Source organism: Mustela nivalis (genome assembly GCF_964662115.1).
Source record: "Mustela nivalis genome assembly, chromosome: X".
In the NCBI taxonomy this organism is placed as follows: domain Eukaryota; kingdom Metazoa; phylum Chordata; class Mammalia; order Carnivora; family Mustelidae; genus Mustela; species Mustela nivalis.
Window position 1 is genome coordinate 107,617,328 of NC_139040.1, and position 18,965 is coordinate 107,636,292.

At 38.4% G+C, this 18,965-nt stretch overlaps 1 protein-coding gene across 6 annotated transcripts in view; it reads left to right on the top strand.

The window, feature by feature from the left end:
- TAB3 (TGF-beta activated kinase 1 (MAP3K7) binding protein 3) overlaps positions 1-16,017 on the top strand; it is a 91,639-nt gene extending 75,622 nt beyond the window's left edge. For 4 of the 6 annotated variants that reach the window (XM_082717916.1, XM_082717917.1, XM_082717919.1 and 1 more), the window contains 3 exons: positions 1,002-1,085; positions 7,293-7,394; positions 11,775-16,017. In XM_082717916.1, the coding sequence (XP_082574042.1) occupies positions 1,002-1,085; positions 7,293-7,394; positions 11,775-11,923 (335 nt within the window). In that variant the 3' untranslated portion in view covers positions 11,924-16,017. The remainder of the gene's footprint in view (positions 1-1,001; positions 1,086-7,292; positions 7,395-11,774) is intronic. The other 2 variants (XM_082717920.1, XM_082717921.1) reach the window with 2 other exon arrangements.
- The last annotated feature ends 2,948 nt before the right edge of the window (positions 16,018-18,965 follow it).

Consider the following 18,965-nt stretch of genomic DNA (forward strand, 5'->3'; position numbering starts at 1 on the left):
AAAGAGCTCTTTTTGGTGCTTAAGTATTTCTAAATCTCCTTTCATAAGGGGTCCAAATATGTCCATTTTATACTGAATTCTACTCTTCCACACTCTGGAAAAATTTTATACTGAATGCCAACGTGAATTTGAAGTGAGAGAATGGATCTAGATGCAGATCATTATTTGGATTGCTGAAATGCAGGTTTATTGTTGGTTTTGGTGAGGGAAACTTGCGGGGGAATAATGTCTAGAAATCAAAACATCTAATATATTTGAACTGTTAGTAAGCATGGTAGTTACAGTGCTTAATTGGAATTGTGCAGAACAAGCCAGTTACAGTGATGGGTTCACAGAAGTGAAGGTAGGACCTAAGGTTGCCACTGTATCAGAATCCACCTTGGAGCCATCACGGCAGGAGTTTAGACTGAAATCTGCACAAGGCCAGGGAGTGAACTTTTTAAGAGAGTTGAAAATTTTGTGGCAAAATTGTATTTATTATTCTGAAATTGGCACCTTATCATCTTTGCTAAATCTTTAGACCACATTCAGTATTCTCCATTTCTTGAAATCTGTGAGCTGCTGCTAATATGTATGACTTCATTCGTCTTTTGTAAATTTGTATGTTTGACTTCTTCCACTGTTAAATTCATAATGGATAACTTTTTAAGGTAAATTATGAATGAGATGAAGGAAACACTAGAAAATAGTTTAGCCTTTCTTTAATTTCTCCTACTCATTTACCTACCTAAGTGTGCCACGTACATAATCCTGCTGAAAGAGACTAGCTTTGCAGTTAGAAAAATATTCCTTCAAGTGATAGTGGTAAAATGCTGTGGTAGTTTGCTTGCAGTCTTTTCTCACAGGGACCAAGAAAAACATTTTCAGTGGGAAGGTGATAGGAGTTTTGAAACTCTAGAACACAGTTTCCCATTTTACCTATTTTATTTCTATACATTTTTAAACAAAAAAGTCAAATAGGAGAAAGCCTTAAATGCATGGTGATTTTATTTTCTTTATAGGAAACTTTGATCCAAAAGCCATGAATAATTTTTATGACAACATAGAACCTGGCCCAGTTGTACCACCCAAGCCATCTAAAAAAGGTGAGTAGGGAAATGCCATAAACATCATAGAAATAAATATCAGAATTCTTTGAGAGTTCACCTCTTTAGCTGAAGAAATTTCTATTAGAGATGCTAACTTGTTCAGCATTAAAAAATTAACCATATTGATACTACTGTGCCCATACTTTAAAAAGCACTAAAATTAGTAACTCCTGGAGTTACTGTCATAGGTAATTAAATGGAATATACAATTTAATCTTTTAAAAAGAACTTAAAGAATATATTATATAGCGAATATTAGAATTTCTTACCTCTATAATAACTGTAATCCTAAAAGATAATTCTTATAAAATCATGAGAACATAAAAGGTCTTACGTTAGAATGTTAAATTGTATCTGTAGTAAATCTGAGACTAGCAGGTTGCAGAAGAATCCTTGTGTGCCCAACAAGTGAACATAATAACTAGATAGGGACTAGGTGTTTTTTCATGAAGGTCAAAATAAATCCTCTGTAGCCAAGATTTGGAGGAATCACTTTTGGATCTGTTCTCTTTTATATTTATGTATCAGTGTTTAATTGGCATTTCAGTATCTTAAAAAATTAACTTGAATTAAGTTTACATCTTGAGTCATTGGATTTAGATAAATTTTTTCTGTCCCATTCTTACTTAAGGCTCATGTTCTTTTGTATAGTTCTCAAGACTGAGCTAAAGTATGCATTTCGTATCTTAATCCATTTTGCTTTAAGCAATTTAAGGGTGAAACAAGTTAAAATCTTGTTATAAAATAACAAGTAAACAAGTTACTACTTCTTAGGTAAGATATAAATTTCGTTACCTAAATTTTAATTGAACAGTTTTCTGTGTATTTTAAGTATTTAATTTATAGGTTGCAGTGCAGTAATACTACCACCATAGATGTTTAATCAGATCTGCATTTAAAATAGTATGATTCCTAAAAATACAAATAAGAGTCTTAGTGGATGACTTCCAAGTATTAGATTTGGCACTATGGCAACATTATATGCCGTTTCAAGCTGAAAGTCACAGAGTTATGTATCACTGACCACTTTAACCATTTGGATTAATAATACATGGGGCTTGGGGTGCCTGGGTGGCTCAGTGGGTTAAGCCTCTGCCTTCTGCTCAGGTCATGATTTCAGGGTCCTGGGCTCGAGCCTCGCATCAGGCTCTCTGCTCAGCAGGGAGCCTGCTTCCCCCCCTCTCTCTGCCTGCCTCTGTGCCTGCTTGTGATCTCTCTCTGTCAAATAAAAAAATAATAATACATGGGGTTTTAAACTTGATGTTGCCCGAGTGTCTACTAAAGAAGTATTTCCTATTACTAATCCAACACATAATTGTTTCATGGTCTGTTATAAAAGAATCACCCTGTTTAAGGGAGTATGTTGAAAAATTGTTAATCTGGGGATAGACGACCCAGTTGATGAGCAGACAGTGTGTCTACCATGAGCCATCTCATTAGCATAAACTCTCAGGTATGGTCCAAAGGGCCCACTGTAAATAACAGAGACAACTCCAATCATTTGGGAAATTTTCAAGATTTTAGTGGTTATCTCCTAGGAACTAGGGATTAAAACTAGACCTGCTTTAGGCAAGGTCAGATTCTTTACTTACACAGAGTTTATGCAGTGAGTACAAAGAAATTTGTAAATACACAAGACCTGAAGATTAATATAATCAGTGACCTAAAATTCCTTAAGCTAGGAAAGAACAACAAAGTCAAAGAGATGTAAAGATAAGTAAAACTTAAGAGTATATTGATTATGTCTATCTAGAAAGAACACAAATTCATAACTTATCAAAATCAGAACCAGAAGATGGGTTACCCGTTAAAATAATAAGAAAATGTGGTGAACATCTTTATGTAAACTCAGCACTTTATGTGAATGGGTGCATCTACTCAAAACTGAAAATGAGATGATATAGGACCTAATAATAGTCATATATCTGTTTAAGAAATTGAATCCATTATCTCAAAAATTGTCCCACAAAGGAAACTCCAAACCCAGATGACTGCACTGGTGGGTGTATACTATAACACATTAAAGGAAGAGATCCTACCAATCTTACACAGTCTTTGAGAAAATAGGGGAGGAACAAACTCCTCCCCTTTTTTTGGGTCTTACGGAATCAGCAGAGCCCTGATTTTTTTTTTAAGATTTTATTTATTTATTTGACAGACAGAAATCACAAGTAGGCAGAGAGACAGACAGAGAGGAAGGGAAGCAGGCTCCCTGCTGAGCAGAGAGCTCAATGTGGGGCTTCATCCCAGGACCCTGAGATCATGACTTGAGCCAAAGGCAGAGGCTTTAACCCACTGAGCCACCCAGGCGCCCCAAGAGTCCTGATTTCAAAACCTGATAAGGATTACCTACTCACCCTGTTCCCCCAAAGAAAATAGAATTGCACATCAATAATCCTGCACTTAAAGCAAAAAAAAAAAAAAATCCTTAATATTCATGGTAAATAGAAAGGATAATATATCATGACCATGTTTGTTTTAGCTCAGGAATGCACTATCAATCAAGGAGAAAAAGCTCTTGATTATTTTACTAGATGCAAGGAAAGCATCTGACTAAAGTCAGCAGCCACACCAACTAACATGGTTATTTGCAAAGGTAACCCAAGGATACTAAACAAGAACTTAAGGTCTTGGGATGGAAGGTCGGTATACAAGAACTATATTTTTATATACTAGCAAACAATTGAAGAACGAAATTAAAAAGAGAATAACAAAACTATCAAAAAAACATGTTCTACTTACGAATAAATCTGACCAGCTGTATATGCTGAAAACTATAAAATGTTGCCAAAATAAATTAGAGTAATATACCATGTTTGCGGTTAAATCAAAATTGGGAAACTTACTTTTTCCCCTGATTTGTATGTAGGGTATCCAGAATCATCTGTAAAAAGAATGAAGTTGCAAGTATTAGCCCTAACTAACCTTAGAACTTACTATAAAGCTGTAACCATCACAGTGTGTTACTGGCATGGGGATAAAAAGTAGATAGAGAGGCGACTGTAGCTTTATAAATAGCCCAGATACAGACCCTCTCTTACACTGCCAAATTCTTGACAAAACCACTAAAGTAACCAATGGAGAAAGTCATTGTAGCAATCAGTGCTGGAAGAACTAGATAACCAAATGGAAAAATTACCAGTTTTGATTCTTACCTCCTACTATACACAAAAATCTGAGGTAGGTCATACTGAAGTGTGAAGCTAAATTACAGAACTTCCAGAGCAAAATATAAAATATCCTTGCATCTTAGGTTTAGCTTAGAATTTTTGGGACCCAGAACAGTTGGTACCTTAGCCTTCATTAAAATTTAACTCTTCTGCTCATCAAGAGGCACTATTAAGAAAGTGTAGAGGAAAACCAGGGGCTGGGGAAAAATATTTGTAAACATATATGGTCAAAAAAACCCAAAAACTGGTCTTTAGAATCTGTAAAGAACTTTTGTAACACGGTAATAAAAGGACAGTCCAGTTTTTAAAAGGTCGAAACATTTGAGTCGACACTTGACAAAGAAATATATATGTAAATGGCCAATAAGCACATGAAAACACTCAACTTGAATAGACATTAAGAAAATGCAAATTAAAATCTTGAGATTCCTGAATAGCGATGGCTTGAAACATTAATGAGAACATAGAACAGTGGAATTCTTACACATTTCTGGTAAAAGTTTAAGATGGTGTGACCATTTCTTACAAAACCAAACATTCATTCGCTTGCCCTGTAGCTCATCAGTTCTCCTTCTAAAAATTTATCCAAAAGAATTTAAAGCCTGTGTCCACAAAATGACTTGTGTTAGAAGATTCATAACATGTTTATTCAAAATAACCAAAAATTTGGGAACATACCAAGGGGCCATCAACAGATGAATGGATAAGCAAACTGATACACTGAGCGGTGCAAATCAGCATTTTTAAACTCAACATGGGCCAACCTCAAGGACATAATGCTGAAAGAAAAACAGCAAAGAATGTGTTCTGTATGATTGTTTACATGCATTTCATAAGCTGTATTTCTGTCAAAAAAACAGGACAGCTGTTATCTCTGGGAGGAAAGGTTGGGGATTAACTGGGAAAGGGCGTGGGAGGATTTTATAGGCTAATGATAATATCTGGATCAGGATTTGGATTATTCAGGTATACATGCATTTGTCAGAACTCCATATGGCAACACATGGTTTGTGTATTTCATTGTATAAGTTTTACCTTGAAAACTCACAAAGTAGTAAAAGGAGAATTTTTTTAGGTAATGGAATAGATCAGCTGCCAGGAGCCCATATAATCCGTGTTCTCGCAGTGGTGAGAGCAGTGTGGCAGACGGTCACTCTGCCTGCTGTCTTTGAGACCAGCACCACGTGTTTGAGGTAGAGAGCTGGTGTTCAGCTCAGTTAGGAATAGTACAGGGTTTGTTTGCATCATTAGGATGCTGTAATATCAAGCTTCATTGGGCTCTCTACAAATAGTTTTATACAAAAAAAAAGGCACTTTGAATTCAAACAAATTTTTCTAAAGCTGATAATTGGTTAGTCCTTCAGAGTTAGCTGTAATTAAATTCCAGTTGCGATCAGCTTTTAAATTATAGAGCAAATGCTCAGTGTGTAGATGGATAATGTGCATAGACACTTGATGCTACGAAGTTGAGACATGACTCCTGCCCCAAGCAGCTTATCTTCTACATAAACAGTTTTGAGTAGAGAACTAATATCTTAAGTATAAATGAATCTCTACCATAGCAATGTAATTGAGCCTTCATTATATATACTGTTGGTGAGAGTATAAAATAGTATTATTTATGAATAGAACTTAATGCTGCAATTCCTTAAGAAGACTTTTCATTACATTTCTAAAAGCTATTTGATTTTCTCTATGAAGTCAAATTTGTTTTCTTCTAAGCATTTGCAGATTTTTAAACTAAATTGGCCTCTTCTTTAAAAAAAAGTTAATGTAGTTTAATGTAGATTTTCTTGCAGTATCACTTAAGATAAAGTATAAATAGCAGGTAGGATTGATTTATTGGTTAGAATAAATGTCTTGGAGTTATTACAGACGTAAACTGCAAATCCAAGTGGAATGCGGATGTTTGTCTGAAGTATGGTAATGAAAAGGGGAGAGTAAGGAAAAGAAACAGAAGGAAAAAGAGGGAGACCCAGAAACCTTTTTGGACTGAGCTTCGTATTAAAGCAGTGCAGTGTGCATGTTAGTTCCTTGGCTGACCCAGCAAGGCCTCCCCAAGCTGTCATTGGTAACACAATGGTGAGAGCATTGACCTTGGTGTCCAACAGCTTGATGTCTGGGTTGTTTTGGCCTCCTGACCTTGTTCAGATCTAGTCCGTGCACCAGAAAGGTGATCAGTCCAGTAGTTGGTGTATTTTACAGGGCTGTTACAAGAGTCTGTGAGAGTAAGTATGTGACACTATGAAAGTGCTTTACAAATTTAAGAAATAGAACTTGACACTATTCTTTGGAGCCTAAGGAGACCATTTACTCTGCTTTTGTTTACTCTGATAATGGTGTGTTTACATACCTAGGTACCAAGCTTAGAATTCTGGAGCAGTGATTTCCAAAGGCGGATCGTACTAGAGGATTGCTTATATGGGCTCAGAACTAATCAGAAAATAGAAGATCATTCTTTGGTTCTGAAGGGCAGATGATACCAAGTCTTAATTACAAAGAAAGGACTTCTTACTAACCATGTATAAATTAATAGAAATAAATTCATTATTTTGAGTTCTGATTTTTTTCAGTTACTGCTAATCCTACTCTTTAATTATGATGTACTATAGTTTTATATTATTTAATGGATTCTTTGGCTAACCTTATACATCATATACTTTCAACCCATGGTTTTCTCATAACTGTTGCTTACTAAGGCAGTTGCTGAAGTATCATCTTCCACATTATGCCCTTACATTTAATTACCGTCACCGAGTTTGCACTAGGAAGGGGGAAAACTGGTAAAATTAGGCATTGCATCCAAGTAATTATAGAGGATGGAAGAAGTTCTAAGAGCACTGTTCTGTATAGGTTGTAAAAGTGATATTAAATATGGCACTTACCTTCACAGGAGAACTAATGATAATATGAAGCAATAGAAAGGACAAACACGCAACCGTCCACGTGCCATGGGAGAGCCTTGGGAGCCTGTCCACTCTTCTCATGGATGGCTTTAATCCCTTTTCTCCTGGCTTTGCTTCTTTTCATGCAGATTCGTCAGACCCTTGCACAATTGAGAGGAAAGCCCGAAGAATTAGCGTGACCTCCAAAGTACAGGCAGACGTCCATGACACCCAGGCAGCAGCTGCTGAGGGTTTGTACTTGTGTGTCCGGATTTTGTGCACAAAGTCCAAAGACACGTGTTCGCCCATGTAGACTTAACCACAAGTAAAGTCCACCTTTCCCCCCCTCTTTATAAAAAAATTACTCTCTCCAAGTGCCTGGATGGCTCAGTTGGTGGAGCTTGTGACTCTTCAGCTTGGGATTTTGAGTTCAAGGCTCACGTTGGGTGTAGAGATTCCTTAAAAATAATTATTCTCTCTGCTGAGTTTCTAAGGCTGTGCTGCCCAACAGAAATATAATACAAGGCAAATACTTAAAATATTTAATCTAGTATATGCCAAGTATTATTTCAATATGAAGTCAATATAAACTAGTGAGATATTCTACATTCTTGATTTCATACAATATCTTTAAAATCTGGTGTACATTTTACACTTAGAGCACATTTTAGTTCACAGTGGTCACATTTCAGTTGGCCGGCAGTTACCATATTGGACAGATTGCTCTAATAATAGCGTCTAGAAAGCAAGGCCAAGTAATTAAGGAAATAACTTGAAAGTTCTGGCTTTTATAACTTCTCACTGCAATTTTCTAATGCTTCTTGAATTTTACCCTGGGATTCCATTGAAATAAGCATTCTAAAAATACTGTCTATGTTTGGGTTTATACAAGTATGGCTATGTAATATAAACAATATTGGTGAAACTGTTGATTTGTGCTATTTTTGAGGATGGTTATTTTTATGGAAATCTGGCCTATTAACCCCTTTAAAAGTAGTATTTTTTAAAGTTTATTATTATTATTTTTTTTTAGGAATCTCTATACCCAATGTGGGGCTTTAACTGATGACCCCGAGATCAAGAGTGGCATGCTTTTCTGACTGAGCCTGCCAAGTGCCGCTAAAAATAATTAGTCTTAAAGGAAAAACATACTGATTTCACTTTTCATTTGTGTATACATATGCATATTAATTTTTCTATGAGACCTGAAATATTTTTCTTTTGAAAAGTCCACAAAAAGACAAAATTTTACAAATGTAAATCAAATGAAAACGGACATCTAAAATGTCTTTTGGGTTTTAAATACTTCTATTTAAACAGTATTTCCTGTGATGAAATGAGCAGCGTCTTACCCACAATAATTCTAAATTAGGTGCCTTTAAAATTCTTTTGATAAGTTTCTTCAGAGTGACTTGATTCCAAATTAAATCATTATGGTACTGAAGGGAAAATATGCCACCGCCAAACATGCCTCTTTTCCAAAAGGATTACTCTGAGAAACTGCAAAGGCAGGAGAATCTCTGACAACAGAGTAGAAGTTACCCTTTTGTAAGGAACATCTACAGTGATAAAGGCAATCTCCACCTAGAAATGTCTCCCTGCCCCTACCAGAGAGCCTAGTGACTAAATCAAAAGAGAAGTGGATCAGTGGAGAAGGGAATCTAGGCAACAGTCAGGTAACCTTCCCTGATTGGTTCCCCTGCCCTCCCCCCAACACGTTTCTTTTGTCTTTAGCTGTAGATGGTATTTTAAGTTAGGTTTTCTAGGTCTCTGCCCTGTCTGTGTGAGCTACATATGTTAATGAACTTCGTTTCTTTTCTCGTTAGTCTGTCTTTTATTACAGGAGGGTCTCAGGCAAGAACTCAAAGGATAGAAGGGAAATTATTTTTACTTTGTGTACAGTATTAGACTATGAAGAGGAGCCCCAAGTATCCTGTATTAGTTATGCTAAAAGAGGTTGAGCAGTTATTTATAGAGTTTAGAAAATAACATTTTAGGCTAGGTTTGGAGTTATACTTCATGAAGTAAAAAGTTGCCTGCTCTGGGAAAGTATAAAAGTGAGTTTTCAGAGCCTGTTTATTAAAAGCCAACAGAAATATGGTTTACGTGTTTACCTTTTCGGAGAACAAAATGCCCTGAAAACCAAAGAGTACTGTAGGAGAGAGGACCTTTTCTGGAAATGGCATGCAGAACATTTTTCCTCTAACAGAAGGCCGTAGCAATTAAATGTGCTTTTTATTCTTCCATATTGTACAAAAAAGAAAACTATCAAGTCTCTGTGTTTTGGAGTCATGAGCCAAAAAATACAAGGTGGGTGATAATGGCCACTCAGATGGCCAGTGGAGGCCATACAAACAAACCCATTCTCCTTTTTATAGTTCTAGGAATAGGCTGATGGACCATTGGTTTTCTATTTTGTTGTAAAGCTAACATCTCCTTCCTGTTTCAGCCTGAGTCTTACTGTTTTTTTAAAGATTTTATTTATTCATTTGACAGAGAGAGATCACAAGTAGGCAGAACAGCAGGCAGAGAGAGAGCCCTGCTGAGCAGAGAGCCTGATGTGGGGCTTGATCCCAGGATCCTGAGATCATGACCTGAGCTGAAGGCCGAGGCTTAACTCACTGAGCCACTCAGGTGCCCAAAGCCTGAGTCTTATTATTGCCTGTTGTAGGGTTGGAGGTCTGAAGCTCAGTTCTCTCTATCTCTTGGAGAACGTCCACACCAGCCATTTGTCATGAAATACAAATTGCTAACCACAAGTGAGCTCATTAATTTCCAGTGGAAGATAGACTTAACCCCAAATGATAACTGATTAAATCCTTCCATCTTAGTTCCTTCTGTGACCTGCTTAGATAGGTTGCCTACCTTAGATCTTAATCTCATTTACAGTTCACAGTGATGATTTCCACTGGTTTAACAGGTAGATTTTCCCAGCCTCTGGCCACGATCTGGATTCCAGGGGGAATTCCACCCAGATACCTTTCGCCTCATAGTCACTGCTGCCACCTTCAGTAGGGGCTAATCCACAAAAGCAGGATTTACAGATTAACTCCCGAAGCAAAGAGCCTTTTTGAGCTCAAGGCTGAGAGATGAGGATCTAGGAGGAATCTAAGATTCAAGTATTTTTTAAAATTTTATTTATTTATTTGATGAAGAGAGTACATGAGCAGAGGAAGAGGGAGAAGCAGACCCCCCGCTGAGCAGGGACCCTGATGCGGGGCTCAATCCCGGGACCCTGGGATTATGACCCAACTGAAGGCAGACATTTAACCGACTGAGCCACCCAGGCTCCCCACGTTTCAGGTATTTTTAAAGAAAGTCCTGAGGATATTAGGAGAAGGGAAAAATGAAGGGAGAGAAAACGTAGTGGGAGACCAACCATGAGAGGCTATGGACTCCGGGAAACAAATGGAGGGTTTTAATAGGGAAGGAGTGGGGAGTGGATGAGCCTGGTGGTGGGTATTAAGGAGGGCACGGATTGCATGGAGCACTGGGTGTTATATGCAAACAGTGAATCATGGAACTCTACATCAAAAACTAATGATGAGAACTGTATGGTGGCTAACGTAACACACACACAGTCCTGAGGACCAGGGTTACCAGGTGACTCAAATGGTTAATTTAAGTGCCTGTTCTGGCTCAGGTCATGATCCCAGGGTCCTGGGATCTTGCGGGCTCAGGCGCCCTGCTTCTCCTTCTCCCTCTGCTCCCGCTGGCTCATGAGCTCTTTCTCTAATAAATAAAATCTTTAAAAAAAAAATCCTGAGGACCCCCCTAAGGTTGTGATCATTTTATATTGCCAGATAATAGACTTTTTAAAAAACTACCTGAAGAACCTTGTAATGCCAAAAAGATAGGAGAAATTTGAGAATAAAAAAGAGTCTTTCAGGGATGCCTGGGTGGCTCAGTGGGTTAAGCCTCTGCCTTCAGCTCAGGTCATGATCCCAGGGGCCTGGGATTGAGCCCCACATGGGGCTCTCTGCTCCGCAGGGAGCCTGCTTCCTCCTTTCTCTCTGCCTGCCTCTCTGCCTCCTTGTGATCTCTGTCAAATACATAAATAAAATCTTTTAAAAAAAGAGTCACATGGAATGAATTTGGCTTTTACGAAAAACTGTAAAGTCTTTCTCTTTTAACCATTCTGAGCAACTTTGTTAGGAACCGTCTTTTCGTGAGCCCTTATTATTAACTGACATATGCATACTGTAAAGCTGCAGGTCTCCCAGAAGGAGGCAGACATCCCAGAACATGTTGAATACAGTATGGCCACTGCTCTAAGGGGCTGTGATGTAGGGCGCTGAAGTGAAGGGGGAAAGGGGGGGGCAGAATTTCACATGCTGGGGTATAGTTCTCTGTCCATTTGGCTACAGTACAGCATAACCACTATCTATGGATACTGAATGAGGGATGGTAGTCGATCCTGGACTTCAGTTTATTTTCTTAGACCAAGTACAATTTGTATCATAAACTTCCTGTTCTAGTAGCTATGGACATTCATTGGCTTTTATCCTAGGTCAGGTAGGAAACTACCTTTTTTTTCCTTCTTTCTTTTTTTTTTTTTTTGTAATTTTTCAGTTTGGATTATACTTGGAAGAATTCAATCTCTTTTTTCTCTTGATCCTAACTTCCCTCAGAGCATCTGACTGGCTCCAAACAGAGTCCCCGGACACAACCCCGTGATGAAGACTATGAGGGGGCCCCATGGAATTGTGATAGCTGCACCTTCCTAAACCACCCTGCGCTGAACCGCTGTGAGCAGTGCGAGATGCCACGGTACACTTGAATGCCCAAGAGTCTGCATCGACCTGAGAGAGAAACTGGGAGCACCCACTAGAAGAAAAGGAGCCTTGGGAGTGTGTGCATCTGCCCGGCCTTTTCATTTCCGATTCCACTGGGGGAGGAGCAGCGCCCCTGTAGGGCTCGTGCTCATTCAAGAAAAATGGGGAGTTCTCTTTGTTTTGGGTTTTCCTTTTTTCCTTTCTTAACTCATTGCAGAGTGAGATAGAAAGGGATACTTGAAACTGGGAAAGGATTCACTCCTGAAAGAATGTACACAGAGAAGTCAAGAGCTCTTCTGTGGAATCCCAATTGTTAAAGTTACTGCTGAGTGGCCCTTACTTTATAAACTAGAACTTTAAATCATGGTGTGACATGTTACAGTTTATGCAGACAAACTGTGAATTCTCAGAGCAGACTTAACCTGGTCACAGCTCTGTGGAAAACCAAGGTTCCCCATGCTTCTCCCCGTTGTTTCCTACTGAAGAGAAGGACAGGAGAAAGCACTCAGAATATGACTTGGGGGGGGTGGGCAAAATAATAAGGGTATGTGTAATTGCTGCTTTTTTCAGAGATAATTTCAAACACACAAACACAAGTGGCTTAAAATGTGATTTGTAGCAGTTAAGAATGAGGCATATCGTGCCTTTCATTCAAAAGTACAATCAGAGATGAGAAGATCCCTTTTACTTGTACAATAATTCATCAAGCTAAATCAACACTGGTAACTAAGACCTAATTATGCCACATAGTAGATACAATTTTTAAGTTACTGCATGCTTTTATTGGGCCATTGGCCTTAAAAATAACAAGTCCTTATCAGTACGATTTTATGAATTTTATGAATGACCTTCTTGTAAAACTGCGCTTTGCCAATAGCACAGTGAATGTATGCCAAATGTAAATCCATTCCAAAATCCATTCGGAAATCTTGAGCTCATCTGTGGTTCTGTAAGAAATGTTTGCAGTCCATAGGACCTTTTTTATCCTCCTTCCAATTTTGTGATGAATTCACGATGTTTACAGCACAGTGTTTTGTGCCAGAATCCTTACTTAGCTGAAAAAAAAAATCAACATTAGCTGTTCAATACGGATTGATTTGCACATGTCAGTAATAAGCCAATGTGAGGGAAATTACAGTTGGCCAAGATCATAAAGTTGTACACTGCATTACCTGGGAGGAAGAGAAGGCTAGTCGAGAAACGGGATTTTAAGAGAAGGGTGAATACAAAGGACTTTAAAACCAAGAACTGTTTCAATTTAACATATTGTATTCCGAGATAATACTGAGTTTGTTCAAGTAGTTCAGGTGATACTAAAGCACTCCTTGTTTATGAAACCCCAGCTTTAAGGTATGAATAACTGAAGAGATATAAAATCATGTGACTCACTAGGGTGCACCACTGGAAAATTATTAATAGGTCATTTAATTAAGGTCTCTATCACTGTTGAATTTCCTTCCTAGCTCAGAATTGGGTTTTGGAATCTTCCTGTTATTTTGGTGAATATAAAATAAATAACAGCAATAAAACTAGTAACGTTTGTAATCCTAAAGGATTTTACCAGAGTTTTTGAGGAATATCCATTCTCCCATACTGTGTGTCCCACTACTCTCACACTCACACACTCTTTCTGTCTCTCTCTCTCTCTCTCTCACACACACACACACACACACGCTCTTGAAGCTGTCACTGTATTCTACTTTAGAAGTGATATCTGGCAGACCTGGAAAAACAAGCTGCACTTAATAGTATAATGAAACCAAAGGCTTAATAACCCATCATCATTTTCCATCAAAATCATCTAATTTCACACTTGACCTACAGCTTTGAAAATGTTTTTTCCTATGTGGAAAATCCCCCCCCCCAAATCCACTTGTCTCACAAAAATATGCATGGCTATGTTATGACACTGATAAAACATCTCTCATAAAACTGTGGCAAAACTGTGAAAATAATGGTGAGAAAACAGATGGGCTTAAAAGAATTGACCTGAAAACTGCATTCTTTAAAGGTTTCTGTGACACTGGTATCTGTCCGTCTCCAGTAGCCATCTCTCAGTCCTGCTATTTTGTAATACGCCAATGCCTTTGCCTTTGTGTGGTTTTCGTATCTCTTTAGGGACGATCAACCCCCCCCCCATGGTATTAGATAACAATTTCGGGGAAAAATATATATACTGCTTGGTGTTCTAGCTAAAGGTTTACCAGTATTCTTAGATCTGCTGAAGGGGCAGCAGTTAACTTGGGACATGTCCGTTGAGAATGAAAGTAGCATGTATGCAAACAGTCGGATGCTTTATTAAAACCCTGTAGGTGATTTTACAACTACTGCATGAACACACATCCCGGTTAATAAGCTGTTGTCACGCAATAGATGCATGGTTCCAGTCCTTTGGTGATCTATCTAGTAAATCATTGTTTTCACCTGCCAGGAAAAAGAAACAACCAGTCTCTCAGGTGTAGAGGGTGGGGTAGGAGACATCAGAGCTGGGTTTTAAAGTCATTTCGTCTGTGTTCATTTCTGGTTGTGCACAAGTTTCATATGCCAACATAGGCTCTATTCATTTTTCAAGAAAGCAAAATTGTCTTACACTGACAGATGTGGTCAGTTTAACCATTTCCCCTGTATATACTTCTTGCCCGTGACCGCTTTAAACAAGAATTCAGTCCACTTCTAGGTGTCTTTTCAAGAGGATCTCCTGGTCAGATGGACGAGCACACGCAGTCGCGCCGGAGTGGGCGGAGAGAAGGTGCCTGTCTGCTGCCCTCCTTTGGCTCTCGGGGTCCGTTGGTGCACTCGTTTTTCTAGTGAAAAGTATGTTTTCTTATAACACGCCTAGTTTGATATACCTGGTAACACATAGGCCTGATGATACACGTTACGCTATTTCATGGTTTTGTAAACTGGGTTTTTAGAAAGCACGTTTGCTGTTTTGTTAAAAGTACATTGCCCCTTAACTTTTGGAGTAGGTCTGAGGAGTTTAAAGTGGGAATGGAAGAGCCAGAAACTTTCTCAGCATTGTCAGATATAATGACCTTGTATGCGAGAGGAAAGAGGCAGGGGGCTTTAAAGAAACTAAAGAACTGCATTGTAGAAAAGGTAGTTTTAGAGAAGATAATGGATGGTGGGGAAAGTGTTGCTAATTTGTTTATTTCCCTGAACGAAATGGGAAGTGTGATGAGCAGTTTAATTTTTAAGGAGCTGGTCTCGATTTTAGTACTTTTTAATTATTAAAAAAAATTATTGTTTCCGTAAATTTTGTCATTGTTTTGTCCTGGTTACCAAGGGTTCGTATCCAACTTTCTGTGGCAACTCTGTTTTCTATAGTATTTTACAAGGTAACTGTAATGTCTTTGACAGTATAAACAAAAAGCAAGGATATAAGGCATAGAAAATTTATCCTTTGAAAATATCAGTGATGTATCCTGGAATGTGAAGATGTCCCTTCATAGTTAAATTTGATTTATTTTGCTATTGTAACCACTGTTCAGACTTGGAATGAATCCATGTTGCAGTGTGTCTGTATATCGATTGAGCAAGAAAAATGACCATTGAAATGTTACTATAAAAAATGAGAATAAATTGGGCACTGTCTGTTGCACCACTACTGTATCTTTTCGAAACAATTAACAGTATTTTCTTACTGTAAAAGTTAATTCTGATGGTGTTTTCACATTCACTAGACCTGCATTTTTTTCATTATTATTTGCATCCCCAAATATTTAATACAAGTAGATTTTGCATGGCTTGGGCATTCAGAGATTAATAGGATGGTGACCCAATATTAGTTTCTAAAGCCATGAAAAGTTGCTTTGAGACTGAACAATTCTGAATTCTTATTTATAATGACACCCGATGTCCGTGTTTCCCTACTGTAAAAGAATTGATCAGTTTCTTCATTAAAACAGCAAGACCTTATTAAATCTTGTAAATACTATGTTTCTTCTAGATTTCTGTGTATGCTGTGAATCATTATTTTGAGGTGAAATTGTACAAAGGCATTTTAAAAGGCTATGCATGCATCGTACTTCCAAACAGTACATACTCGGAAAGTCGAAGATTCCTGCAAAATAAATTAATAAACTAAAAACAAACACTACATTCTGCATCTTTTCTGTGTAGTTAGAAATGATTTATTTATAGTCCAACACCTAGTTTTCTAGACTGAAATATGCTGTCTCAAAAACGTAATCTTCCATATTTCTGTTCCTCTTTTAGATCACGTCGTAATTTTAGATTTGGGGTATTAAATGTCCATTAACTTTAAAGCCTGGGCAGAAGGATAGATAAGCAAATTTTATGAAAATGGTGGACTAGGTTAGGAACTTAAATAATGAGTACTTTTCTTCTCAGTTTTTTCATCATTTGTAACTACAGTTGACCCTTGAACAATATGGGTTTGAACTGCACAGGTCCACTTACGTGTGGACTGTGCTAAAAACAATACAGGACTACAAATGTGTTTCATCTTATCCTTTTCTCCATACTTCCTTTTCTCTAGCATGCTTTATTATAGCAATATAGTCCATAGAACATACAACATATGTGGTGAATGACTATGGTCTCTGTAAGGTTTCCAGTCCACATTAGACTATTACGTTCTGCGGACCCAGAAGTTCCACACGGCGGATTTACACTTGTGCAGGGCAACAGTGCCCTTGACCCTCCTCTTGCTAGAGTCATAGTCCACCTTCCAACATTTGCACAGCAATCAGCACAGATGAATTCTAGTAGGTAGCCTTTTCAGTGAGTAAGCATATTTGGAGTCAAAACAATTTCTACTACTTTTTTTAATATATGAAAATTAATGCACACACTCAAATACAGAAGAATTGTAGAATGACCTTTCATTTGCTCATTATCCAGCTTCCAAAATTATCCCTATGTAAGCAATTGCATTTCATCTATGTTATGATTTCCCCCACGCCCCCATTATTTTTGTTTTATAAAAGATTTTATCTATTTTTATTTATTTGACAGAGAAACACACAGGGAGAGAGGGAACACAAGCAGGGGGAGCAAGAGAGGGAGAAGCAGGCCTCCCGCTGAGCAGGGAACTTGATGTGGGATCTGAGCCAAAGGCGGATATTTAATGACTGAGCCACCCAAGCTTCCCTCCCCGTGATTATATTGAAATGAAACAAATTCCAGGCATCAAAGAAATCATCTATCAATGTTTTATAAAAAAGATTTTATTTATTTGACCGATCACAATTAGAGAGGCAGGCAGAGTGGGGGTGGTAAGCAGATTCTCTGATGAGCAGAGAGCCCGATGAGGGGCTCAATCCCAGGACCCTGAGATCATGACCTGAGCTGAAGGCAGAGGCTTAACCCACTGAGTCACCCAGGCGCCCTATCAACTCTTTTTTTTTAAACCTAAGCGCCAAATGCTCCTATTGCACCGTACGAAATACTATCCTATATCCTGTGTTAAATTTTCCAAGTAGCCTTTTTTTTTTTTTTTTTAATAACAAGAGTTCTCAATTAGGATCTGAGTAGAATACTTGTTGTCCCTTACATCTTGAAACTGCACAAGTCTATACCTTAAATCATAAGCTTTCCCTCATTACTCTTTGGTTACCTCCCCACCACATCTAACAGTAAGTAAAGTAATTCATAGAAAATCCAAGACAACTTCAAAAAACAATAGGTGGACTATTTTTCTTACTCCCCTGCTCCCTTTCTTATTTCCCACATTCTAGGTTGGCCCTTTCCAATAGTGGATTTTGAAAAAGAAAATGACATCGAATCTGTTAACACAATATTGATGATGGTGCTCGTTTTTGTAGTTAAGAGGCATCTGTGAGAACTACATGATCTCCTTCTCATAATTTCTCTCTAGGTATTGAGTAGCTCAGTTTCCCACAGAAGTCTGGCTCACTGTTGGGTGCGGGGAGCTTGTCTACCACCTGCATTCCTCCAAAGACTTCTTAACTTTGGTCTCTTGGCCTTTTCCTAGGATGCTGTCCGGGCCATGTTTTGTGATAGGGGTTTCAAAGGTTTTAATGAGATGCAGAGTATGTGGGTGATGTTATGGTTCACCAGTTCCAGGTTCTCTCAGGCAGACCACCTCACTTTTCCTGCCTCTTGGAATTTGATGGATATGTTGCTGGCCACTCTTTCTTGATATTTTGGTGGTTAAGAAACACAGAGTGTGGGGGAAATCAGGTGCTTTTCACACAGCCTGGCTTCCTCAAGTTTTGCATTGTAGTTTGGAAACAAAGTGTTCATTATTCTATATTCCTTTGCTTGGTTTTGACTTATTTGTGCCTAGATTCTCTTGGGGTCCCAGGTGGTTTTCAGGAAGTACTGTTGCACCGGTCAAGAACCACTAACTTTTATAGCCTTTTTAAAATCCCATCCTCCAATTTTGATTTCTTTCAAATCACTAAGAATAGTCTGCCCTGGGTAGGTTAGGTTTAATTCAAAGATCTTTGGGTTACGCATAACTGAAATCACTCGCGTTCCCTATACACTGTGGCAAGGAATCTAACGGTCAGGTGTGGCAGGGGAACTCCTATTTTAAGATTATGATTTGAGTTTCTCTTTCCAGGTTCTAAAGTAACTAATGGAAACATCTTTAATGTTTGGAAAACAGGAAATGATGTTCTGGGGGTCAGAAATGACCAAGTACAGATGGGGACATACTGAAGGCAGTAGCAACCAGGATCAACCAGGCCACAATTGCAGTCACCAATGAAGCTTATCAAGGAAATCCTGCACAGCACATCTATGGGACTCCCCACAAAAGGCTTTGAAGCCCCCCAAGTTCGGGGCAGCAGACAAATGCAAGGGTACGTGTGCTGGACAGGAAGCACTGATACAGCAGCTTTTGTTTTTGTCTCACTGCTGCCATGGGTTTCATTACAGAAGCAAGGCATTGAAGGGAGTAGTTTGGCCACTGAGATAAGGAGTGTGATGCACCAAGTAACTTCCAGCTACCACAACGAACCTGGAGGAAAAATCTGAATCTCCTAGCTGAGGATTCCAGGGAACAATTTTCAACTGTCCAGGAAATACCTAAAGCAGTACCCATGGGTGCTTGCT